Genomic DNA, 27,617 nt, shown 5'->3' on the forward strand with positions numbered 1-27,617 from the left:
TAGCACCTCTAGAGCAGCATATTACGGTTGTTTTCATCAATGTACTGTACACACGTCCAAGTCCTTCACAGGATCACTGATGCCTGCAATGATGTTCGATATCTTTACGTGTTTGTCGGCTTTTTGATGTAAAAAAAATCCATTTGTACTCCCAAGAAGGTTGAATGAACGTTTAGTTCACGTCACTGTGATGGATTAGCTGGATTACAAGCTTTGAACTGCGGTGTCATCTGTTCCAGTAGTGTGGCTCTGGCGCTATCTTGTGGCGAATGAAGGGAACTGCAACTACAAAATACAGCCTTTTAAACATTGTCTTTTTGAAGGGGAATTCATTCATTCATCACAAGGGAGCCTATCCCAGCTGTCTTCAGGCGAGAGGAGGCGGGGTACACCCTGGACTGGTGGCCAGCCAATCACAGGGCACATATAGACAAACAACCATTCACACTCACATTCATACCTATGGACAATTTGGAGTCGCTAATTAACCTAGCATGTTTTTGGAATGTGGGAGGAAACCGGAGTACCCGGAGAAAACCCACACATGCACAGGGAGAACATGCAAACTACACACAGAGATGGCCGAGGGTGGAATTGAACCCTGGTCTCCTAGCTGTGAGGTCTGCATGCTAACCAGCATGGATAAAAAAAAACCCTATTGGAGGCTTTGGAGGTGTTTTAATAGCAAGCTTTGTAGGCAGAATAGGTGTGTCCCATTATGTGCATTAATGAGCTGCCTCTTTTTTTATCTGTTTTTATATCTTTAGAACAGAGTCTCAAAGTTTTTTCAACAAGTGCCCGTGTTTAGTAACTTTTATTGCAAATGTTGATCTGACATCGGAAAAAGAATGTCAACATGAAGCTAGCAGGTGTAAAAATGGCTAGATTATAATCCAGTGTTTGAGTTTGGGTTTTGGTACCTTACCCGTTTAGTAATCCTGAACCTTTTCTTGTCTGTCCTCCAGACGGCGTGGACCCCGGCACACCAGAAACCGAATCAAGAGCAAAGCAGTGCAGCAGCAGCAGGAAGAGTCGGGGGGGGGGGGGGGGGGGGGGTGTCAAACTCAAAGCCCCATTTAGGCTGTGGACCCTACTGGACTGGACATCCTGAAATTTCCAACATATATTTATACATATTGGAAGTATTAAAAACATGAAAAACTTTGTTGTCTTTTGATTCCACTCCTTCAGTACCCGCCATTTTTGATGATTTTGACTGATTGTTCAGGGAGCACAGAATATTATGTTCTATGGCTTTTATAAACATGGAACATTATACTCCTCAGCAGTAGAACATGGGTAAGTTTGAGGAAAATATCAGTTCCCAACTAAAAAAAAAAAAATTATGAAAAAAAAATAAATATACCAACATACACCAAAACACAAAAACGGGTTGTTTTGCATCAAAATAATTTATTTACAAATACAACACCATAAACTATTTACAATTTGCACATTTGGAACTTAACTATGTGTGTGTGTGGGGGGGCATCATGTAACCACTCTTTTTAGTACGGTCCATGAGGTGAGCAAATTGAATTTCTACTTTCCCAACAGTTTCGCAGGCGGGATGAAATTGCCGTGCGGACCAGATTTGGCCCCCCAGCCTTGAATTTGACACCTATGCATTATAGATTGACATGTTTTTTTCCATTTCTTCATGATGTTTTTTGGGAACCTAAGAGGTCAGGGAAAAGAAATTAAACCATTTTTTGTTTCATTGTGAGCATTTCAAGGGGCCTGACCTGATTATGTAATCGCCGGACACTTAAAAGCTTAAATCATCAGAAAAAGTGTCCTACTTATATATGCGCATTATAAAAAGGCACTGACTTGTCATACCAGATTTCACCACAGAGTGACGCTGTTTCTCTCCGTGAATAAGTCCCAGCAAAAGGAACTAATAATACGGACACGTTCCTACCAGGACTGTTGATATAAGAAGAAGCAAGAAGAAGCTCACTTGACTCCATCATCATGCGGCGTTCCCGTCTTCTCAACTTCTCTCTTGTCACTTCCTTTCAGTTTTTATAAGATACTCGATTCCGAGGCCTCCGGTTAATGCTTTGCCAAAGAGGCTTAGTGTGAAATTATCAACCCGTGTGTGAATAAGACACCTTGTTTGAGAGAATTAAAATAAGCCCGTCAGTGTGGCGACTTCAGCAGATGACTGCGGTTCTTCCCGGACGGGAATTCTTTGAATGTATACGACTGTTTATTCCAGGTCACTCGAGACTTAGACGAGCTAATGAACTATATTTGTTTACCAGCCCCGAGCCCACTACAAATTTTGTTCTGTATCTGGTCGTATGAGGACAATGCTAACCGTAAAGTACAGTATGTTTTAATCGGCCATCCATCCATTTTAAACACTACTTTAAAAATAAATAAATAAATTTAAAAAAGATAATAAAAAATAAAAAATAAATAAAATTAATAACATAAAAAATGATAAACCTGTATTATGGAAAGCAGGAAGTGAACAAATGGTCGTATGAGGACAATGCTAACCGTAAAGTACAGTATGTTTTAATTGGCCATCCATCCATTTTAAACACTACTTAAAAAATAAATAAATATTTTTTAAAAAAATAAAAATAAAAATAAAAAAATCAAATTAATAACATAAAAAAATGAAAAACCTGTATTATGGAAAGCAGGAAGTGAACAAATGGTCGTATGAGGACAATGCTAACCGTAAAGTACAGTATGTTTTAATCGGCCATCCATCCATTTTAAACACTACTTAATAAATAAATAAATAAATAATAATAAAAAATAAAAATTAATAAATAAAATTAATAAAATAAAAAAATTTAAAACCTGTATTTATGGAAAGCAGGAAGTGAACAAATGTAACAGTTAGTGATTGTAAAAGTACCAGATGGAGGGGTAGGATTTAATAAACTTTGCTTCTTCCTACTCCTTTTGGACATGTGGAACTGTGAACTGATTATGTGATGCATTCAATTGTAATCTGATGCATGTTCAAATGAAATTCAACCATTAACATTACCATTATCCTCACTAGGGTCATTGGGGGTATGCTGGAGCCTATCCCAGCTGACACCCTGGTTATGTTTATATGCTTTCCATAGTCAAACATTCTAAAAATCAGCCCCAAAACTCAAACACCGTCACTCTTTTTGCTCAGTTTGATTAAAACTTTATCAAAAAAAAAAATGAAATCACAAACGCGGAACAAACCATTGTGATGTTTCTTCATGTCAGCGTAGCGATCCCGATGTTAAAGTTGACTACGACGATTGCAGCATTTCATCGAGGCTTTTATCGGCATGGCATGTTGTTGTTTTTAATGTGGATGTACATTAAAAGAAATACTAAAAACATGCAGAGAACCCGCCCCCCCTTTTCTGCATTTTGATTGACAGATTCATCCTTTTGGGAATTTGCTCGCCCCAAACACAAGTTGTCACAAGTTGTTCACGTTCACCGTAGCACGGAACGGAACGTTCCACGGCATCATCTGGGAAGGTATTCCCCAGGAAGTCCGCTAAAGTTCCTGCTTTGTAGAGCCTGGTCGACGGTACGAATGAAGGAGTCGATGGTTTGCCTCATGCGAGGGGTGAAAGGGTCAAAGGGTGGCTGCCGGGTCCCCGGACGCTTGAAGTAGCCATCTTGATTGTTCTGGGCGCAAATCAGCCGCTCCTCGCTGGGGGTGACGTTCAGGAACGCCGTGATGAGGCGGAGCTGAGGGAGGAGGGCCCTTTGCAGCTCCTCGTAATGGACCACCAGGAGGCGCCGTCCGAACTTCAGCCAACTCAACGCGTGGGACGCCCACCAGGGGGCGTAGCTGGAGACGAATTCTGGCCATTCTGTGTTTACGAGAGGCGGTAGTTGTTGTTAGAAGTACTTTATGTATTACAGTACAGAACGTGTACTTACCTTTGCTTTTCCACTGAGCGTCCGTCGCGTGACCAAGATGTCCGGCGCATTTGCGGTTAAATTCCGCCATAAGCGATCGATAAGGGTTCCGGATCAGCAAAATGGCGGAGTCGTACATTTCGATCTCTCTCTTCCCGCTTTCATGCGTCTTCACGCAAATACTGCGTCCGTTCCTCCAGAAGTCTTTCTCTCCTTTGAAACCTGGCGGCGGTGAATAATAATAATAATAATAATAATCATCATAATAATAATCATCACCTGCGAGGCGACACCGCACGTATTTTCCCGCACCGCACCTCGACTGTATAAGGTGCCGTCGAAGTAGAAGCTTCCGGTGTAGTAGCCTGTCATGAGTTCGATCAAGTGTCGGACCCAAGTGTTGCCTGCGCCGGGAAAACTGGAGAGAGCCACCAGAGAACTGGACTTCTGAGGGAGAAACATTCTTTCCTTACACCTGGAATCTGGAAAAAACATTTTGTAGTATCACCACAAGATGACAGTACAACCACAAAAAAACTCACAATATGCAGTACAATTATACAGTGTGCCCTTTGCTACACCAGACAAAGAAAAGCTGCTCTTTAATAGTTTAAAAAGCAGCATTTCAAGAAATGCTGCAAACATTTCACAGACAGATAGATAAATAGATAGATAGACTTTCTTTGGAGCACCGTGATACAGTGTGTGCCCTTTGCTACATCGGTCAAAGAAATGCTGCTCTTTAATAGTTTAAAAAGCAGCATTTCAAGAAATGCTGCAAACATTTCACAGACAGATAAACAGGAAGAAACATTTTTTCCTTACACCTGGAGTCTGGAAAAACATTTTGTAGTATCACCACAAGATGACAGTACAACCACAAATAACTCACAATATGCAGTACAATGCTGCAAACATTTCACAGACAGATAGATAAATAGGGAAAAACATTCTTTCCTTACACCTGGAATCCGGAAAAGACATTTTGTAGTATCAGCACAAGATGACAGTACAACCACAAAGAACTCACAATATGCAGTACAATGCTGCAAACATTTCACAGACAGATAGATAAATAGGGAAAACGCCTCAGGGCACATCCGACCAATAGGACGCCTCCGCCAGTCAACATTGAGACGTTTGGAGCACCGCAATACGGTGGGTGTGTGCCCTTTGCTACATCAGTCAAAGAAAAGCTGCTCTTTAATAGTTTAAAAAGCTGCATTTCAAGAAATGCTGCAAACATTTCATAGATAGATCGATAGATAGAGCTGCAATACGGTGTGTGCCCTTTGCTACATGGTCAAAGAAAAGCTGCTCTTTAATAGTTTAAAAAGCAGCATTTCAAGAAATGCTGCAAACATTTCACAGACAGATAGATAGATAGACTTTCTTTGGAGCACCGTGATACAGCATGTGCCCTTTGCTACATCAGTCAAAGAAAAGCTGCTCTTTAATAGTTTAAAAAGCAGCATTTCAAGAAATGCTGCAAACATTTCACAGACGGTATGAATTGCCTGTGATTTCACAAATTTACAGCGTGACAATCCCAGATCCTAACGTGAAATGCGACTTAGTGTTATATTTCAGGATGGACTTTGCTTCCCTAAAAAAGAAGCTCCTCAATGACTGTGCTGCCAACTCCCTTGACATCGTGACACAGCTCCTCCCTCGTCATCTCAGGAGTCAGGATTATTTACCCGAACGCCTCAGGGCACATCTGACCAGTCAACGCTGAGACAAAGAAAAGCTGCTCTTTAATAGTTTAAAAAGCAGCATTTCAAGAAATGCTGCAAACATTTCACAGACGGTATGAATTGCCTGTGATTTCACAAATTTACAGCGTGACAATCCCAGATCCTAACGTGAAATGCGACTTAGTATTGTATATTTCAGGATGGACTTTGCTCCCCTAAAAAAGAAGCTCCTCAATGACTGTGCTGCCAACTCCCTTGACATCGTGAAACAGCTCCTCCCTCGTCATTTCAGGAGTCAGGATTATTTACCCAAACGCCTCAGGGCATATCGGACCAGTCAACGCTGAAACGTTTAGTGGACGACGTGAATATACGTAAAAAGCAGCATTTTAAGAAATGCTGCAAACATTTCACAGACGGTATGAATTGACTGTGATTTCACAAAATTTACAGCGTGACAACCCCAGATCCTAACGTGAAATGCGACTTAGTATTGTATTTCAGGTGTGCTGCCAACTCCCTTGACATCATGAACCAGCTTCTCCCTCGTCTCCCCTTTCTCACAATAAACAATGGCAAGTGTGTGTAATATCTCACCAAGGACGGGTGTGTGGTACACCTGATAGTAGTCCTGCTCAGGTGTCGCTGTAGGTGTGGAGTTCCTGGTGTAGTTCCCACCAGCGTTTTCCATACATTGTTGTTTGGACTGCTGGTGGAGACTAAACAGAGAAGACGTCCAAGCACAGAAGCAGTGGGGTTTCTTCATCACAGCCAGTGGGAGCTCCTAGAAATGATATGCACGCATGCCTTTTATGACTCATCATATTTATTCACAGCATGGATCCATCGTGGCGTTCCTGCACATCCATAATAACGCACTGTGTGAAATAACCGGGGCATGGAAAACTTACTGGGGAAAGTTGAGCATAATTACACCGACACGCCGCACTGTGATAATTAATCACACACGCACGGGTAATATTTATATCAGACATTTCCTTTTTGGGAGAAGACAAAGCAGCATTCGGGGACGTCATTGCACGAATCCACGTTTCTTCTCATTAGAGCGAGGAAAAAGTCTGACTTTTTGTCCTTTTGACACGATAAATGGCTGACAATTCACAACAAAAGGTTTGCACTATTAGGGACTGAACTCAAACCTTGTCTGTGCATGTCTCAATGCAGGACTGTGTGGTCAGGTTGGGTTGGAGCGAATGGACGGGGAAGGTGTCGATGGTGTCCTTCATCAGCCTGAAGCAGCCTCGCTGGTGGACATTTCTGACTGTCAACAAAAGAAATACGCAAATATGACCTATCAGTTTCAGGAGAAACTGCTTAATACCTGAATGAAATTACAGTGGAACCTTGGTTAGTGTGGTTTTTTTTGGATAACATTCAAATTTAATTTTGTCTAGTTTGGAGTTGTTGTTTTTTCCCCCTCCCCTCTCCTAGTGTTGTCCCCCTCATCCCCCACCCCTTCATGCAAATTTCCCCACTGAGGGACGAATAAAGGCATATCTTATCTTATCTTAAATTTGGCCCCGGTTAGCATTTTCCAGTTGGCGTACTTGCTAGTCCGCTCCGTCGCCCGTTCGCCGCCGTATCTGTTTATGATGTCATCAGCAGTTGAATGTGTAGTTATATGCTAACTATCACAGTTACTATTCACGGTCTTTCATGGTTAGCATGAAATTAGCGACAATATTGGGACTGTTCTTAATGCCTGTGGATTAAAACCCGTCTTAAAAGAAAACTGCACTTTTTTTTGGGGGGGGGGGCAATTTTGCCCATCATGCATGGTCCTTAGTGAGACAAACACTTTTTTCTTTCTCTTTTATGTGCGTTCTAAAGATATAAAAACAGCTAAAAAGATGCAGCAAAGAATGGGACACACCTATAAAGTAATTCCAGTAAATAGTTCCAGTAATATATAAATAAAAAAAATGTATTACATTATTATATTATATATTATTTTTTTTATACATTATTACATTTTATTCCATATTATTATTATTATTATTTTTTATTACATGTTATCATGTACTGCATATAAAATCCATAATCTTTTGGATAACATTCAAATTAGCATTTTCCAGTTGGCGTATTTGACATCATACACTGTTCTTAATGTAAAAAAACTAAAAAAAGCTTGTTAATCAGCTCCGTCGCCCGTTTATGATGTCATCAACAGTTGAATGTCTAGTTATTTGCTAACTAACACAGTTACTATTCACGGTCTTTCATGGTTAGCATGAAATTAGCGACAATATTGGGACTGTTCTTAATGCCCGTGGATGCAAACGCATCTCATCTTAAAAAAAACTGAACTTTTTTTTTTGGGGGGGGGGGGGGGGGGGGCAATTTTGCCTATCATGCAGAGATAGTCCTTAGTGAGACATAAACACACATGTCTTTCTCTTTTATGTGCGTTTTAAAGATATAAAAACAGCTAAAAAGATGCACACCTATAAAGTAATTCCAGTAATATATAAATACAAAAATTATTACATTATTATATATTTTTTTATACTTTATTACATATTTTTTATTTTTTTATTTTTTTATTACATTATGTACTGCATATAAAATCCTAAAACCTTGTTGGAGGTGTTTAATAGCGGGCTTTATCGTCAGAATAGGTGTGTCCCATTATGTGCGTTAATTATACCCGCCTGTTTTTAGCCGCAATATCGTGTGCGACCATGTGACTTTTTTCACAAGCACAAACAGAAAGCATTTGAGCTACCATGTTATCGACAGGGCATGGATGCGTTCAAGACCCTGCTGGGATGTTGAATCGAGTACAGCCAGGTGGGAATCCATGTGAATTATTTGCAAAGCCGAGCATAACACTCCACTGCAGGCAAGTACCGCATGCATCCTCGCTGGGCATGGGGTGGTGGGGGGTGGGGGGGGGATAAAAAGGGATGGAAGATGTTTTCAAGGATTTGAACGTGGCCTGAGGACACATGAGACTGGAGAGGCTGCGCTCGCTCTTGTTAAGTTGCTTTGTCAGCAATTTGATATCGACATGCGCGGAGAGTCAGAAATCATTTCAAAAACCGAAGAAGAAGTCCAGACACTCCGAGTACAGTATGGGTGTTTGGGGGTTCTTTTGGGGGATTACCTTGATGTTCTTTGCTCAAGAAAGTCAAATTTAATCTTCACTTAAGGGAAGGTTATACTCACATTTCCGGTGACCCGGCAACTGCTCCTGGACCTTATAAATGGAGAGACGTCCCACACCTCCACAGGGTGATCCCCTCTCCCCTCGACACGCCAGACTACAATCCTCCTCGGGGGCCTGCGGGCTATTGATCCTGTTCCCACAGTGGCATTCAGCTCCATACTCCAAACCTGCAAACTGGTACCCACTAACAACACACACACACAATTTTTGCCGGTTATCGCCCGAAGCAAGGGCGATCAATAACCTCCAGCTATCGGCCTCGGGCTAAGCTGTCCTAACATCCCAGAGGAAATTAGTTAACATTTCAATGTATCGTTTAAGTCAAACCTCCTTTGCTCAAATCTACAGTAGCTAATGTTATATTTATAGCTACGGCTCCTACGCTCATTTTCGTTGTTCTTTTTCGAAGCACCAATCACCGACAGTGAAGAAAATAAGAATAACATTTACGTTTATTTATATTCATTATCATTGTATATATTACTAGTGCTCCCAACTCCTTTGACATCACCGACCATCCACCATTCTCACAATCATCCTTAACCCCGGGAAGTGAAATCTTGCCTATTCCATTCCAGTTCCTTGTTCAAGTCTACATATAATCCTATCTCAGCACAGCTCTTTGGTCTTTCCCACCGTGATTGCGATGTTTGAATGGAAGAGACTTTATATGACAGGTGTCTTTATACACATAATGAAGTTGAGATTAGTTTGAGTACTGTAATGCCTCGTTTAGCGTGGCTCATTAGTTCCATACCCGACAGTGATAAGTGAATTTCAGTGAAGTGGGATTGCTTAGTTATAAATATCGTATTTTCCGGATTATAAGTCACACTTTTTTTCCTAGGTTGGCTGTTCCTGCGACTTATACTCCAGAGCGAGTTATAAATGAAAAAAGTGGACACCTTTTCTGTTCTTGTTTATGTGTTAGCATATCTTACACCTATTCAGCCTGTTCTGTATTATTTTATTGTTAGAACCTTCCTAGAGGACGTAATGTCGGTTTTGGTCAAGTAGTTTGGAAAATAAATTACCCACAAAAAATGCGACTTATACTCCAGTGCGACTTATGTATGTTTGTTTTTTCTACCTAATTATGCATTTTTGGCCTTCTGCGACTTATACTCCGGAGCGAATTATAGTCCAAAAAATACGGTAGTCTACACAGTTATCGATTTTGTCGCTAGATCTGGCGAGATTCTCAAAAGTGACTAGTGACTTTTTCTGGGGTCGTTTTTTTTGGGTATTTGGGGACTCAAAATTTAAAGTGTTCTCACTGTTCTGGCTCAGATAAAATATTAAAAGTTCTTTTACTGTGATGAAATTACGTCCAGTTATAAATGAACCAACAAATAATGAATAATTCTAAAGGTAATTAAGTTTTTTTTTTAATCCCTTTTTTGTCTCTCATAGGGGGGTTATGTTCTTTTCCTGCAGTATTTTACAACACCACATGCAAATGATATGCAAAGTAGATACTGACATCATGTAGCAACGTCTAGGACAGGGGTGGGCAAACTACGGCCCGGGGGCCACATCCGGCCCGCCAAGTGTTTGAATACGGCCCGCCCAATCTTTCCAAAGTATTTCATTTAAAGTCAACATACAACCTGGCATCATGGCCTGAGCCAACCTTTTGATGGTTTTATCAATTTCGTTTTTTGACATGGTCTGTTGTTTACAAAGTGCTCCTGGAAAAAAGGGACACAAGCACATAATAATAATAATAAAAATTATTATTATTATTATTATATTATTATTATATATTATTATTATTATTGATGATATATAATAATAATAATAATAATAATTATTATTATTATTATTATTATTATTATTATAATTATTATTAGAACTATTATGATTATTATAATTATTATATTAATTATATATAATATTATTGTTATATTTGCATATTTTACATAATAATAATATAATAATTATTATTTTAATTTTATTGTAATTATTATAATATTTGATTATTTTTAAAATATTTAAATATAAATATAAAATAAATAATAATAGCAGATTGCATGACAATTTTACAGATACAATAATACCAGGTGGACTGTTACATGTAAAATATATAGTCTGCCCCCCCGCCCCCGTAAATTTTGTCATATCAATGCGGCCCGCGAGTCAAAAAGTTTTCCCACCCCTGGTCTAGGACCACCAGTAGCTACTTTTCTACTGAAATGTTGGCATCTATATAAGAAAGGGTGGAGGAGTGTAGCGTGCAGAAGGTTACGCATCGTAAGGAAATGTTAATAAATACACGAAAAAATTGTAATTAGTTCACGGTGTTATATTGGTAGGACTAATTTGTGTGTTTCATGGACATATATCAGGTCTGTGCTTGCTGGTCGGAACGGGATTATTCTATCTCTCTCTGGTAAAATAGAGCTACCATAAAAATTATGGACTGTTCATATCTTTGTAATGGGGTGTTTGAGGGTTTTTTTTTAACTCTATATATATATAACATATCATGAGTGATGTGAAACTGGCTGGCTCCCCCCCCTCATCTTTATCCTCGGTTCTTGGGTGAAAACAGAGATCTCATCAAAACTGACCTTTCCTTTAGACGCTTCCTCGTAAATTGCTTTGACTTTTTACTTTTCACCAGTTGCAGTAATTGGCCTGCTCGGGTAACGAGCAGGATTTCCCATCCATGTGGATCCGGGGTGAGCGCGGGAGCGGTGTGGTCGTACTGAATGCAATAGAAGCGCTAAATCTGCTTCCATCTCGGGTATTAAAAGGTATTAAAAGGACTAATTCCTTTCTTGATTTTGCTTTGACGGAGTCCAACCGCTTCGTGCAGAAATGCTGTCAAACGCTGAAAAAACGCCATCAAGTGTCGACACACAAAAAAAAAAAAAAAGCATGTGAAGGCTGCTCCGTCCACCAAACGTTGATGTCATTCCTTCAGGATTTCAAACACACACACATACACCTCTTACTTTTGGAGATCCAAACCCTTAAATGCACTCGCCACTTCTCCACCCCCCCCCCCCCCAAACCCGCTTCATCTTTTACTGTCACCAAGCCACCTGGCTCTCCGCTGGCTCAACACACAGGAGGCTTTCATGAAGAAAACTGAGAGCCAAAGCGTTTAGTCAGACAGCGGGGCTTCTGTCGTCGTCCCCCCAACCCCCGCCCCCCCCCCCCGCCCGCCATACTCCGAATGGTGGCTCACTGAGAAAGCATTACCTTTCTGAGCAGGTGTCTTGACACAGAGAGCTGGTCATTTTCCGTAGGTCATAAAGCATAATTCCTCCGAGGGCTCGCTTGCTGGAGTTGTGCAGGAAGCAACCAATGTAGGTCCCTGTGTGCGTATCAGAAAATATTGTTATTACCAAAACTAAACAATTTATAGTTAATACTACAGAAAACATATTTTCGGGGATGCAAATACCCAGTCATCACCGACCATCCACCATTCTCACAATCATCCTATTCCATTCCAGTCTTGTTCAGGTCTATGTATAATCCTGTCCCATCACAGCTCTTTGGTCTTTCCCACCCTGATGGAGATTTTAATGGAAGAGACTTTATATGACAGGTGTCTTTATCCACATAAAGATTAGATTAGAAGTACGGTAATCCCTTGTTTATCGTGGTTCATTAGTTCCACACCCGACAGTGATAAGTGAATTTTTTGCGAAGTGGGATTGCTTAGTTACAGTAGCTGATGTTATATTTATAGCTCCGGCTCCTACGCTCATTTTCCTCGTTCTTTTTCGAAGCACCAATCACTGACAGTGGGGATCATTGTATATATTACTAGTGCTCCCAACTCCTTTGACATCACCGACCATCCACCATTCTCACAATCATCCTATTCCATTCCAGTCTTGTTCGGGTCTATATATAATCCTGTCCCATCACAGCTCTTTGGTCTTTCCCACCGTGATGGAGATATTTGAATGGAAGAGACTTTATATGACAGGTGTCTTTATCCACGTAATAAATTGAGATTAGGAGTACGGTAATCCCTTGTTTATCGTGGTTCATTAGTTCCACACCCGACAGTGATAAGTGATTTTTTTGCGAAGTGGGATTGCTTAGTTACAGTAGCTGATGTTATATTTATAGCTCCGGCTCCTACGCTCATTTTCCTCGTTCTTTTTCGAAGCACCAATCACCGACAGTGGGGATCATTGTATATATTACTAGTGCTCCCAACTCCTTTGACATCACCAACCATCCACCATTCATACAATCATCCTTAACCCCGGTAGGTGACATCTTGCCTATTCCATTCCAGTCTTGTTCGGGTCTATATATAATCCTGTCCCATTACAGCTCTTTGGTCTTTCCCACCGTGATGGAGATATTTGAATGGAAGAGACTTTATTTGACAGGTGTCTTTATCCGCAAAAAATTTGACTTACATTCCAGTGCGACTTATGTATTTTTTTTCTACCTAATTATGTATTTTTGTCACTGTGCGACTTATACTCCGGAGTGACTTATGGACCAGAAAATACGGTAATCGACTGAAAAAAAAGAATAGTTTCCGTCCAAATACCGTATTTTCCGGACTATAAGTCACACTTTTTTTCCTAGGTTGGCTGTTCCTGCGACTTATACTCCAGAGCGACTTATAAATGAAAAAAGTGTTTATGTTTTTCTGGAGTGGTTTTTTCTGGTATTTGGGGACTCAATATTTAAAGTGTTCTGACTGTTCTGGCTCAGATAAAATATCAGGGATATCAGGAATGTTTCAGGGATGCAAATACCCAGTCAATCAAAGGTCACCGACAACGCAAACGTTCACATACACTGTACGCAACTGAATCCGCACACGTTGATTTAGCTCTCGTTTGAATGTTGGATGCCCACTCAAGGAGTAAGTGTTGATTTACACATCTTAAATTTGACTTGGCTATGCACCAGGCTGCCTTTGTCATCACTTTGGCACTAATCATTCCCTCAAACAGCGCCAGCACGGCCTTCGCATCAACAGGTACAGTGTTCTCGCAGTAATTATACACACCGGCGTGTGTGGTGAAACATAATATCCATCTTTGCTTAATTTATCATCCCGTACTTCATTCTTATTCCTGTAATACAGACAATCTATTTGCTTGTAGAGCAATCAAAATGACCCCACAGTGTGCGGGCGGTAATGCATTAGAGGACAAGATTAAAGCTCCATATATGTGAAGGGTGGCACGGTGGTCGAGTGGTTAGCACATAGACCTCACAGCTAGGAGACCGGGGTTCAAATCCACCCTCGGCTATCTCTGTGTGGAGTTTGCATGTTCTCCCCGTGCATGCGTGGGTTTTCTCCGGGTACTCCGGTTTCCTCCCACATTCCAAAAACATGCTAGGTTAATTGGCGACTCCAAATTGTCCATATGTATGAATGTGAGTGTGAATGGTCGTTGGTAAAGTGACTATGGGGGTGTTATTTTAAATTTAGAGGGCTCTAATGCTTGAAAGACGTTTTTCTCCATTTTTTTAGTCAGGAACGGATATTTTCTTGAAACTTAGCTATGTTATTTTGCTGATTACTAAACCTTCTTTTTTTCCTCCCACATTCCAAAAACATGCTAGGTTAATTGGCGACTCCAAATTAATCTAATGCTTGAAGTGTATTTGTATTGTAATGTAATGTATTTTTCTCAATTTTTTTAGTCAGGAACGGATATTTTCCTGAAACTTAGCTATGTTATTTTGCTGATTACTAAACCTTTTTTTTTCTGATGAAAAACAGGGGGCTGCAAGGCGGTCTAGTGGTTAGCGTGCAGACCTCACAGCTTGCATGTTCTCCCCGTGCATGCGTGGGTTTTTTCCGGGTACTCCGGTTTCCTCCCACATTCCAAAAAACATGCTAGGTTAATTAGCGACTCCAAATTGTCCATAGGTATGACTGTGAGTGTGAATGGTTGTTTGTCTATATGTGTCCTGTGATTGGCTGGCCACCAGTCCAGGGTGTACCTCGCCTCTCGCCCGAAGACAGGTGGGATAGGCTCCAGCAACCCCTGCAATTGATTATTTTGTTATCAGCAAAATAACAAAAGTGCGACTTATGTATGTTTTTTCCTACCTTATGATGCATTTTTGGCCTTGTGCGACTTATACTACGGAGCAAATTATAGTCCAGAAAATACGGTAGTCTACACAGTTAGCAATTTTGTCGCTAGATCTGGCGACATTCTCAAAAGCGACTAGTGACTTTTTCTGCGGCCGTTTTTTTTTTTTTTTTTGGTATTTGGTGACTCAAAATTTAAAGTGTTCTTATTGTTCTGGCTCAGATAAAATATTAAAAGTTCTTTTACTGTGATGAAATCATGTCCAGTTATAAATGAACCAACCAATAATGAATAATTCTAAAAGTAATTAAGTTTTTTTTAACTCCCTTTTTTGTCTCTCATAGGGAGGTTATGTTCTTTTCCTGCAGTATTTCACAACACCACATGCAAATGATATGCAAAGTAGATACTGACATCATGTAGCAACATCTAGGACCACCAGTAGCTACTTTTCTACTGAAAAGTCGGCATCTATATAAGAAAGGGTGGAGGAGTGTAGCGTGCAGAAGGTTACGCATCGTAAGGAAATGTTAATGAATACACGCAAAAATTATAAATAGTTCACGGTGTTATATTGGTAGGACAAATTTGTGTGTTTTGTGGGGGCGACGATGCTTGCTGGATGCTCTGGTAAAATAGAGCTACCATAAAAAATGATGTGCCAACCCAGGTGTGAGCACTACCTATCTAACATAGCCAGGGGGCGGGGGGGGGGGGGGGGGGGGTAGGTCATTGCTTTAATCAAAACGAAGACGAAGCCCAAGGCATTTGCAGCTGGGCCTAATGGAGGGAAGCGGCCCAAACTATCAGGGAGCATAGAAATGAGTGTGCTCAAGCCTGACACTGCGCTGCCTTCTTCAACACTCAGGACAGATGGCAGAGTAGGACGGGGCTCTTCCTGGCGGCATCGGATGAAGAATACTAACAACATTAACCACCTATAAGGACGTGTGGCGACGCCAATAAACAGTATAATGTGAAATGTGTGCATTTTTTTGGACCTGCTCAAACAGGAGATCATGGAGATACGAATAAACAAGTCAAATCTCCGCTACTGAACGACTCTTTAATAATGATAATGGTTTAGATCAGGGGTCTCAAACACGGGGTCTCGTTTGACTACGAAAACATCTATCATGGCGTCCCTGCCAACATGGTCTACATCGGGGGTCTCAAACATGCGGCCCGTGGGCCAAATGTGGCCCGCAGCACACTAGTTTGAGGCCCCCGCCTTGATATGAAAGTTTAATGTTAGTGCGGCCCGCGCAAGTTTGATATGGATGCTGTATGGTATCATGTACCCAGAAAAAATTATCACGTTTGATTAATGTTCATGTTAAAGGTTAAATAACTGTTAATAGTTATCCTCCCTATCCGTGTGGAAGTGGTAAGTTTTTGGCTATTTAAGTTGAAAGGAAATAACTTGAAGGCTACCGTTTAGGTCGCTAGCTCTCTAGTTTGCGAGTTAGCATGTGTCTCAAGACCCTGCAGTTGCGCAATATGTTGTAAATAAAAAGAGTATAAATGTGACTATAGTCGTGTTTTGTCATGTCTACAGGGCTCTAATAATGCTTTGTTCATTTTAATCTGAAAAAAATAATTTGTCTACCCGCCAACTATATGTGGTTTCTTAAATTTGTATTATTTGCCGTTTTATTATTATTATTATATTTGTTTATTTATTACTGATTGATTGATTTTCTTTATTCTTGATTTGGTTATTTATTTTTTGTCTTATTTTGTGTAGAAAAATAAAAATTAAGATATTTGAGAACAGTGGAATGTTTTATCAGAGCTTTTCTTGTAGAAAATTGGAACCAAGGCGAAGTTTTTTTAAATTTTTTGTTTTTGATAAATTCGTTTTTTTTTAATAAATGCTCCAGTGGTCCCCAAGTAAATTGAGTTTGAGACCCCTGGTTTAGATGATCTCAGAATCATCACAAAAGGCAGAAGTAGATGTTTTACACATGACCGAAAATGAGTCGGAAACAGCCGAGCTTATCAGTGATGCGGAGACAGTTATCAAACCACAGCAGACGCGGTCTCATTACATGCTGTGCTGACCTAGAACCAGGGTCAGAAAACTCGGAAACTCCAATTATCCAGCATGTAGCCCCTATATCTTATTTGTGTGTGCCAATAAATTAAACACAACTACGTATTGCAAAACCATGCAAAAAAAAAAAATGAAAAAAATGCAGGATTTGCATCTGCGGTGCAAAAATTGTACCGCATTCTTGCAACCACGACCTTCACGTATCCCTTTGTGACTTTGGAATTTGCGACTCATCCCTGTAAGACATTTAGTTCCCTCCAGCAGACGGAATTATATGCCTATTTTTTTAGTGTGTTTTATTGCTATGGGTAGAGCAATCTTTACAATCTTTATACAGCAGGTTTTAGTACATGTTTTCCATAAGGAAATGACACGTATTTGATGTGCTCATACATAAAAAAAAAACTAATAAATACTGTATGTCACAATTAGCTTCACCCCCTCGTGACAGCTCTTTGTTTTCTTCTTTTTCCTCTGTCCATGGTTCTGGTTCATGCTCTTATTTTGTATTCACTTCCTGTGTTGCTCTGTTCGGTTTTCAGTTGCTTTCAATTATCTCCCGCACCTGTTTCCAATTTTCTGTGATGTCTATTTAGTTCAGGTGCACGCTTTTTTAGTTGTGGTCATTGTCGTTTTTTGTTTGGACATGCTCTCCATCGCTACCACCTCCCTCTGGAACTCTTTGCCCCATTCTAAAAACCTGAAAAACAACTAAAAACCTTTTTAATGTCTAACTTTTTATACCTGACTGCTGTGCCCCGCGCCGCTTTTACTCATGTTTTAACTGTGTATGAACGAATGAATGTTGTATTTTAACATATCTTTTACACAGTTTACTTGTTTTTACTCCGTTTTTCGGTAAAGTGTCTTTGAGTATTTTGAAAAGCTCTATACAAATAAAAAGTATTATTGTTATTATTATTAGCAGCAGCACAATATAGTGCATTGTGCTGCTGCTTTGCATCTCCAATAAATACATTTTTACCTGGATCCTCATCTCTGCATCCTGGGGTCGATGCACCACACGACCATGCCAGAACATGGTACCGTATTTTCCGAACTATAAGTCGCACTTTTTTTCATAGGTTTTTCATAGGCTCTTCCTGCGACTTATACTCCAGAGCGACTTATACCCCTCGTTTAGCGTGGTTCATTAGTTCCACACCCCGACAGTGATAAGTGAATTTCTGTGAAGTGAGATTGCTTATTTATAAATACTCTGGATATTCCGGATTATAAATCACACTTTTTTTCCTAGGTTGGCTGTTCCTGCGACTTATACTCCAGAGCGACTTATACCCCTCGTTTAACGTGGTTCATTAGTTCCACACCCCGACAGTGATAAGTGAATTTCTGTGAAGTGAGATTGCTTATTTATAAATACTCTGGATATTCCGGATTATAAATCACACTTTTTTTCCTAGGTTGGCTGTTCCTGCGACTTATACTCCAGAGCGACTTATACCCCTCGTTTAGCGTGGTTCATTAGTTCCACACCCCGACAGTGATAAGTGAATTTCTGTGAAGTGAGATTGCTTATTTATAAATACTCTGGATATTCCGGATTATAAATCACACTTTTTTTCCTAGGTTGGCTGTTCCTGCGACTTATACTCCAGAGCGACTTATACCCCTCATTTAGCGTGGTTCATTAGTTCCACACCCCGACAGTGATAAGTGAATTTCTGTGAAGTGAGATTGCTTAGTTAGAAATACTCTGGATATTCCGGATTATAAATCACACTTTTTTTCCTAGGTTGGCTGTTCCTGCGACTTATACTCCAGAGCGACTTATACCCCTCGTTTAGCGTGGTTCATTAGTTCCACACCCCGACAGTGATAAGTGAATTTCTGTGAAGTGAGATTGCTTATTTATAAATACTCTGGATATTCCGGATTATAAATCACACTTTTTGTCCTAGGTTGGCTGTTCCTGCGACTTATACTCCAGAGCGACTTATACCCCTCGTTTAGCGTGGTTCATTAGTTCCACACCCCGACAGTGATAAGTGAATTTCTGTGAAGTGAGATTGCTTATTTATAAATACTCTGGATATTCCGGATTATAAATCACACTTTTTTTCCTAAATTGGCTGTTCCTGCGACTTATACTCCAGAGCGACTTATACCCCTCGTTTAGCGTGGTTCATTAGTTCCACACCCCGACAGTGATAAGTGAATTTCTGTGAAGTGAGATTGCTTATTTATAAATACTCTGGATATTCCGGATTATAAATCACACTTTTTTTCCTAGGTTGGCTGTTCCTGCGACTTATACTCCAGAGCGACTTATACCCCTCGTTTAGCGTGGTTCATTAGTTCCACACCCCGACAGTGATAAGTGAATTTCTGTGAAGTGAGATTGCTTATTTATAAATACTCTGGATATTCCGGATTATAAATCACACTTTTTTTCCTAAATTGGCTGTTCCTGCGACTTATACTCCAGAGCGACTTATACCCCTCGTTTAGCGTGGTTCATTAGTTCCACACCCTGACAGTGATATGTGAATTTCTGTGAAGTGAGATTGCTTATTTATAAATACTCTGGATATTCCGGATTATAAATCACACTTTTTTTCCTAGGTTGGCTGTTCCTGCGACTTATACTCCAGAGCGACTTATACCCCTCGTTTAGCGTGGTTCATTAGTTCCACACCCCGACAGTGATAAGTGAATTTCTGTGAAGTGAGATTGCTTAGTTAGAAATACTCTGGATATTCCGGATTATAAATCGCATTTATAGGTTATGATTATAACCTATAATCATGGTCATGTAAATTGAGGGATCAAAAGCGGTATCAGCCACAAATATTGGCCCAAGCAAAATCAGCCAAAAATCGGCCATCGGCTAAGGGTATCTGTATCGGCTCCAAAAAAAACATATCGGTCGATCCCTAATATGTACACTTAAAAAAGTAAGTAAAATATGTTTTTGTGCCAATAGCAGGGGTTCTGGGCCTCATGTCTCCGATTTATACGACACCCCTCGCCAAGAGCAGTCATAAATAAATTGAAAAATTGTGATCGGTATCGGTCGCTAGATTATATCAATTAGCTTAGCCCGTGGCAAAGGTGTTTTACAGACTATTTTTGATTGTCGTGGTAATACGGGACTATGTGTGTTGCGATACTACCGAACAGATACTAGATACGGACGATTCAGTCTTTCAAGAGACGGTATAACCAATATTCCCATCCAACGATTTCTCTTCTAAACCACAGTAGATCTTGGTAATTAAAGTTCTGGCTTATATGTGTTTTATATAAGCACCTTTGCCAGATGGCAGTTACTAAACTGATCTCTTTCCTCCCACCAACATTTTTCATCTGTATTACTCCTCAGTGACCGGGCAATTGTCTACTCCCTAAAAAAGGATTTAGGGATCGTGTAGGATGCATTTAAAGTTTTAAAGTCTGAGCCAGGAGAGCAAATACATTGTATTCATCATCTCAGAGCAAAAAGCACAGACAGGCACTTTAAACCAGAGTACATCTTCAAGGATACTATGAAGAACTCACGTCATGGAAAAAGCTTCTAAACAGGAACTTGAACTGTCTGTCATAATTACTAATGCAACTACTAATGCCACTGAATGCGAATATTCGTGAATAAAAATGGCGTGAATGTTCTCAGGACATGATCACCTGCTCGGCAGTGAACAAAATGAAGACTGTCGGGGAGAGGTGCTATGTGAAACCCTCGTATTACCTCTGCTCCAGGCTGTCTTCACACACACACAAACACACACACACACACATACGTGGAAACATCTAAACAAGAACAAAAAAAACTAAACACTTTATTTATTATTCATGAGTGGCAAACACTGCCTCAGCCTGCCTTACCAATAAGACTTAATCTCATTTCTTCTAAGCCTGACTCTATTTATATTCTATTTTAGACCAGTGTCATAGTTAACTTGTCAACAAAGGTGCACACTAGGGGTGTTACAAGACACCCAACTCAAGATTTTAACATTCATTATTAATCCCAAACGGGAATAACGGGAATTTGGCTTTGCAATCATATTTTTTCCCTCCTAATTTCAAGTATTTTACCTTGCATTGCTCCTTGTTAGGCTCCCTTGCAGCACTGTGTGTGTATGCTCACGGCCCCGCCTCCCCCCACATATATAAAGCAACTGTATTACTAATCAAAGGTCTCACTCCGTTTTTCTATGGAAGGCTGTTGTTTCACGAATCTAATGCTATTTTGGCCCACTTCTCCTTAACAATGGTTATATCACCTTGTACTTCGGTACGAGGTACATTATTTTAAAAAAAAAACCCTTAAACTGTATTATGGAAAGCAGGAAGTGAACAAATGTAACAGTTACTGATTGTAAAAGTAAAGCTTTGCTTCTTCCTACTCCTTTTGGACATGTGGAACTGTGAACTGATTATGTGATGCATTCAATTGTAATCTGATGCATGTTCAAATGAAATTAAACCATTACCATTACCATCATTAAAGGCCACTTCATAATAGTCCAATCTTTGGCCCTTAGGTATTCCTAAATGTGTTTTGGCTCATTGTCAAGTTGACGGATCCATGACCTGCGACTGAGATCGAGATATGCCACTGGGCAACACGTTTGTCTCCATGATGCTTTGATAGTCTTGGGATTCCATTGAACCCCGCACAGATTAAAGACCCTGTGTGTCGTATGCTGCAAAGCAGCCTTAGAACACAAACGAGTCTCTTCCGTGTTTCACAGTCGGTTTGCTGTTCTTTTTTTCTGTATGCTTCATTTTTTTTTTTGCTCGGCAAACACAGAGCTGATGTGAGTTGACAAAAAGCCCCAGATTTGCCTACCAAAAGCTTTTTAGCTTGTCATTATGCATTATGCAAATAACTATTTATTTTTCAGTTCTTAGTTATTTCAGTGTCCATTGTGGGTTTTGGGTACAGACGCCTGTACCCACGTTTGGAAGTCATTGGGAATATTGGTTGTTGGGTAGGTAGGCTGATCAGTATTGTCCAATTTCAATAAAAAAAATCACATGATCGGCATACAGCAATAAATACCTTCTTGCCCTAAAACCGTGCCATGTGGAACTTAACTGCCAACACATGCCGCAAATACTACCTCTTGTGATGATCAACGCAGATCATTAGCGGTGGAAGACACAGGGTTCAATTACTTGGAGGACCTAGTACAGTAAACCTCGGATATATCGGACTCGGATATATCGGAAATTCGCTCACAACGTACAGATAAAAAAGAACCAATTTTTCTGTAATGCATTTCCAATAAAAATTCATTGCATATTTCGGATTTTTTATAACGGATTTCGGACAAAATCTCCAGTCCCGTTCCAATGCATTTCCATTAAATTTCCCTCGCATATATCGGATGGCCGCATCGTGGCGCTCCGATTCGCCGAATCGTGAGAGGCCGCTATACGACGTCATTTGCAGCGTTTGCAGCGTTGCCTGCGCGTCCAGGTACATTGGAAACATCGTCAAGGAAGTGCCTTTTTATAATGGATAAAATTCGATTTACGCATATACCGGATATAAATCCGATATATGCGTAAAACGGACATTTTCCAGTATACGCATATAACGGATTTCGCTTATATCGGACAAAACCAGTGGGAACAATTGAATCCGATATATCCGAGGTTTACTGTAGATCCTCCACCAAGGTGCTCTGACTTCCGAAGTCTCCTTAAAGAAGGAGTTTCATCCTCTGTAAGTTTCACAATACTCTTGGAAAAGTAAGTAAAAATGTGTTTTTGTCTAAATTAAGGTGATTTTATGGTTCTCTTTTCATATCATATCGCATATCTGCAGCAGTGCAGCCAGGAATTCTGTGTCCCGTGAAATTTGGATGCCTGGCAGCCAAGGGACGTCGGAATTGTCCTGACTTTTTTCCCCGGTCAATAGCCCAACGAACCCATGTTGTATAGGCAGGTAATTAATTACAGAAAGCGAGGTCAAGGGTCAAATAAACTGATTTATGGATAGATACATACTGTAGATAGATACCTTGCTGGTTGCTTTTTTTGCGGACAGGACTTCCATCTTCTGGACTGTCTGGTAATATACTATGAAACCAATGCCGATGCAGGTGTTGGACTCCCAGACTCCGGGACGTCGGCCATTGTTGTCCCACCTTGGCCTTCCCACCAGATGCAGACTGCACCACTGCCCATCTGGAGCGCGCCCTCACACCCAAACTTGCAGTCCACAGTGTAGTCGGAGGCGCCGCGAGCGCGAGTAAAGGCGGCAGCACAGGGAAGCTCGGCTGGGCTACTCTGATGTTGGAGCGCTGCATGAGCAGGATGCTGCCCGCCATAAGGTAGGCGATGCCCAGGCACAGCAGGAGCATCTGAGCCCGCTTCAAGGGGCAGTGCAGCCTGGAGAGCAGCAACGCCATACCGGCTGGGGTTACAGTCTCTCATCCAAGAGGAGGGGCCATTTCATGGATTAGGTGTGAAAATGACAGCTCTGGTAACCTACTTACAACTTCATTAACTTGGCAGGAAGTGTAGCTTTTGGCAATGTCGCAGACATTTAGTTTCGCTCCTTCGCTGGCACAGAGTCCAACGGTGCTGCTGGTGGAACAATGGATGCGTCACAGCAGAGAGGGATTTAATATCCAAGTCTGTGGTCACCAACTCCAGGATGATCCTTGGGGGAAACACACACACACACACACATATACACACACAATATGAACAACTAAATACAAAACAGAAATATTTTACTATTATTACTGTAAAAAAAAAGTACCGCATATGCCTGGAGGATTAGACACACAGTCCAAGTTGACATATGCGTTCTGTCTTGCAGCATCTTGCAACATCTCCCTTGCTGTCAGCTGTGTTGTTTATTTCACTTCTGCTGTTTGTTTCTAATTCATAATCCATCCTGACACATTACATTATTTTATATACTATTTTTAATCTGGATTATCTTTCTGTGCAGATGTTTCATACTCTGGCAGCAGAGTGATTATCTATATGTACCAGTATCCATGCAATCAGAGACTTGTGAATACGGTCCTTGAAAACACATTAAGTGCTTATGAAGTGGGGATTATTATTACAGTCGTGTGATGAGCTGCTCCATTTGCTTCAATCCGGGAAGAAATTTAGCAATGTATTAAAAAAAAAAAATCCTGAAATTAAATTTTAAGAACATAAGAAGTCATAGTAACATGAAGGGCCTGATCTACTAAAGGTTTGTGTGCATCTACTATCAGTGTGCACAGTTTTGCGTGTTTGCCTTCTTCGTTAGGCTGAACATATGCAGATGATCAGAATGCGAAAAAATACTGCGAGGAGGAGATGCAAATGTAATCATTTAACACCTGCAATGCGATTTATCAAACCTGAAATCGGAAATCAATACCATTTTAGAGCTGCTGGAATGGAGTCATGGCATATCTCCTATGAAAAAAAAAAAGATCCTTGCAAAACTGCATTTATTATATTATTTTATTTGCATCCTCCACCAAGATCTCAAGTTGCATGGCTTCAAAACTCATTTTTTTTGCTTCCAGCATCTCTGCTCTCCCATTCTCTCCATGGTACCGCCGGTAGCAGACACAAAATCCTCATTTAAGTAGAACGGTCTGCAGCACTTGTTAAGAATTGTGCAAACAATTACAGTAGATCACACGGTAACAGGTTTTTAGGTTTGCCCACACAATTTAGCGCTCGTTATTTGGGATCTTAGCAGATCAGGCCGCTAAACGCGCTAAAAATCAGACCTCCCAGGGTTTTGCCATTCTCGCAAATTGAACTAATCCCCACAAATTATGCTCACCTTTGTCCAATTCCTGCAATTTCACCACACATTTTGGCCCATCAAATCAAAGTAGCGCACATCAACTGTCTAACCAAACATGTCCTTACATCACACACCCACGACAGAGCAGACAGTAAACAATAGGACATGTTTATTTTCCAAACTATTCAAGTGAATTGGTCACAACGGCAACTAAATGTTGTTGTCATGCTGCCCATAAACGAGCCCCAACAACACTGCTGCTCTTTGTATGCCATTTATTACATTTTTCTAACAATTCATGGAGTCAGTTATGGCATGGCCGACAGGGCAGAGTAAGAAAAAAAGTCTCCTCTCGTTCTGTGTGGAAGTGGTACATTTTTGGCTATTATATATATTGTCTCTGCAGTGATCCCATAGCATGTGCATTAGTGTTGCGCAACGTATTGTAAACAAAGAATCACGTAAAGGTGATTATAAGGTGTTATTTCATGTCTACAGGGCTCTAATAATGGTTTAAAAAAAGTCAAAATCAGTCTATATTCCCTCTATGAAAATAGTCAGTTGCGGAAATTCGACTTGAATGGTCGGGTCTGGAGCTGATAAATGAGGAATGATTGTACACTGTACACTGATTGTACAATGTAGTTATTTTTATATTCATGGATAATGATTTTTACCTGTGAAAGTTTTTAAAGCATTTTGACAATCCCAATGCTTTAATACGATGTCAAATATTACAAGATTCTGTTCTGCATTCATAGACAACAACAATGTGGTTGTCATGTGACTATTTCCCCAAAATAGAGGTCAGTCAGGTAAGCTAGCTCATTTCCAAATGTTTATTTTTTTGCCATTAAACCTAATTTGACACCTTTTAACAATTCTAGTACTTTAATATGGTGTCAAATATTACAAGATTCTGTTCTGAATTTATAAACAACAATGTAGCTGTGGTTGTCATGTGACTATTTCCCCAAAATGGAGGCGAGTCAGGTAAGCTAGCTCATTTCCAAATGCTTATTTTTTGTCATTAAACCGAATTTGACACCTTTTCAACAGTTCTAGTACTTTAATAAGGCGTCAAACATTACAATGAAATTCTTTTTCTTATTAATTCATAGAAACGAAGCTGCACAATATTGTGGCGTGGTTGTCATGTGACTATGCCAGGATACGATTTCCCCAAAATGGAGGTGCGTCCGGTAAGCTAGCTCTTTTACAAAATCATATTTTCTGCCATTTAAGTTCATTTCCGCACCTTTTAACAATTCTAGTACTTTAATATGGTGTCAAATATTACAAGATTATGTTCTGAATACATAGACAACAACAATGTGGTTGTGGTTGTTATGTGACTATTTCCCCAAAATGGAGGTGAGTCGGGTAAGCTAGCTCATTTCCAAATACGTATTTTTTTGCCATTAAACCTAATTTGACACCTTTTAACAATTGTAGTACTTTAATACGGTGCCAAACATTACAATGAAATTCTTCTTACTATATTTTTCTTATTAATTCATAGAAACTAAGCTGCACAATATTGTGGCGTGGTTGTCATGTGACTATGCCAGGATACGATTTCCCCAAAATGGAGGTGCGTCCGGTAAGCTAGCTCTTTTACAAAATCATATTTTCTGCCATTTAAGTTCATTTCTGCACCTTTTAACAATTCTAATACTTTAATTGTGTGTTTAAATATTACGATTCAACTCTTCTTACTGTGTTGCTTCAATGAATTGACGTAAAACAAGCTAGGTACGTATCGCTATCTGTGTTTTAGCCTTAAAATTGCTATGAATGTGACTGATGTGACGTACTAGTATATGCTCATGTTCTTTGCTTCCGTACTTGAAAGTACATACTACACAGAAAAGTGGTATATCGCTCATTGTTTGACTTTAAAAGGATTCTTATAGCTTCAGGTAAAAATCAATGTGTGACTTGAAACCCGTTTCAAATAAGTTTCCATTAAAACAAACAAACAAAAAAATCTAAATCATCCTGTCTATCTCGCACCCTCAAAAAGTAGGGGTGTTCCCTTCCCTTCCCACGGAAGCAACAGTTTGCCGAACAAGTTGGTTGAAGTCCAGGTTTGATCGGATTAGAGCAAGCTGGCAGCATTATAAGATGGTGTTTCTGGTTCATTGGAGCAGACCCAGAGTGCATGTATCGCATGTAAAGAATCACAGGTCTGCAGTCTTTCCATCCCTCCTCACAATTCACAAAACACAACATCTTTTTTTTTTACCTTCGATGGCCGACATGCACGCAGGATGTGAGCGATGACGTCGTCAGTTTATATGTCGTCGTGGTTGATATTCCTGTAAAAAATGTTCCTCCTGCAGCTCCCTAGCTTCCCAAAGCAGCGTTTATATAAGCTCTCAGCCTCCCTCTCTCTCTCTCTCTCTCTCTCTTTTTCTCTCTCTCTCTCTCTGTCTCACACGCACACACGCTTGTTTTCTTTCAATCGCTTTGAGACGCTTTGCACGGTGTGTGTGTGTGTGTGTGTGTGTGTTGGGGGAGTCAGACCAATTTGCATTGGTGATGCGTTCGCGTCATCGCCCCTCCACTGTCCAAAAGGCTGAGTAGCGTCCAGCAGTCCTTTAGCAGCGTGCAAGGTGCAGTGCATGACACTGACACACCAAGTGGCTCCACCATGAGGTAAAAAAAACACAAAACACAACAAAGAAACAACAAAGAAATAGCACCGGCTTCTCTGTTATTTTATTGGAAAGTGAAGAATATATTGTGTTTTACATGAAGCAACGGCGAAGAAGATGAGTCATCAATGACGCCTGAGTCGAACACAAGTGACCCAGTGGACTTCTTTACATTTCCGCACCAAAGACGGCCCTCCTCGTGACCTTCAAACGTATCCTTCAAAAGCCCTGACGGCTCGGGATTCGAGTGTCTGTGTGGCATTGATGTGCAGTCAGGGGAAGGCAGGTGAAAAACAAAACAATCACATCATAAAAACACGTATTGATATTTCTCCATTGAA

The 27,617-nt window shown here is 40.3% G+C and overlaps 1 protein-coding gene and 1 long non-coding RNA gene across 6 annotated transcripts in view; one reads left to right on the forward strand and one right to left on the reverse strand.

The window, feature by feature from the left end:
• The window catches only part of LOC131138012 (uncharacterized), a 55,524-nt gene extending 52,527 nt beyond the window's left edge, over positions 1-2,997 (forward strand). For all 4 annotated transcript variants that reach the window (XR_013625172.1, XR_013625171.1, XR_013625170.1 and 1 more), the window contains one exon: positions 966-2,997. This is a non-coding gene — a long non-coding RNA (uncharacterized LOC131138012). The remainder of the gene's footprint in view (positions 1-965) is intronic.
• On the reverse strand, positions 1,409-27,037 carry wscd1b (WSC domain containing 1b). 2 transcript variants are annotated; one of them, XM_058087720.2, is made up of 9 exons: positions 26,865-27,037; positions 22,868-23,512; positions 11,983-12,097; positions 8,772-8,956; positions 6,743-6,864; positions 6,180-6,366; positions 4,203-4,367; positions 3,907-4,107; positions 1,409-3,836 (listed from the first exon to the last, which is right to left on the reverse strand). In XM_058087720.2, the coding sequence occupies exons 2-9, from the start codon at positions 23,256-23,258 to the stop codon at positions 3,484-3,486; spliced, it is 1,719 nt and encodes a 572-aa protein (XP_057943703.2). In that variant the 5' UTR covers positions 23,259-23,512; positions 26,865-27,037; the 3' UTR covers positions 1,409-3,483. The 2 variants fall into 2 exon arrangements, with proteins under 2 accessions (XP_057943703.2, XP_078643754.1); XM_078787628.1 differs by lacking the exon at positions 26,865-27,037 and having other exon boundaries at positions 22,855-23,059.
• Positions 27,038-27,617: the final 580 nt, after the last annotated feature.

The sequence above is a fragment of the Doryrhamphus excisus genome, linkage group LG21 (genome assembly GCF_037039965.1).
Source record: "Doryrhamphus excisus strain RoL-2023G ecotype Guam linkage group LG21, RoL_Dexc_Guam_v1.1, whole genome shotgun sequence".
In the NCBI taxonomy this organism is placed as follows: Eukaryota; Metazoa; Chordata; class Actinopteri; order Syngnathiformes; family Syngnathidae; genus Doryrhamphus; species Doryrhamphus excisus.

Coding starts and splice junctions, on each gene's coding strand:
- wscd1b (XM_058087720.2), bottom strand. CDS start 23,258: ATGGCGTTGCTGCTCTCCAGGCTGCACTGCCCCTTGAAGCGGGCTCAG. Junction 4,368..6,179: donor GTACCACACACCCGTCCTTG/GTGAGATATTAC, acceptor TGTTTTTTCCAG/ATTCCAGGTGTAAGGAAAGA. Junction 3,837..3,906: donor CGCTCAGTGGAAAAGCAAAG/GTAAGTACACGT, acceptor TCGTAAACACAG/AATGGCCAGAATTCGTCTCC.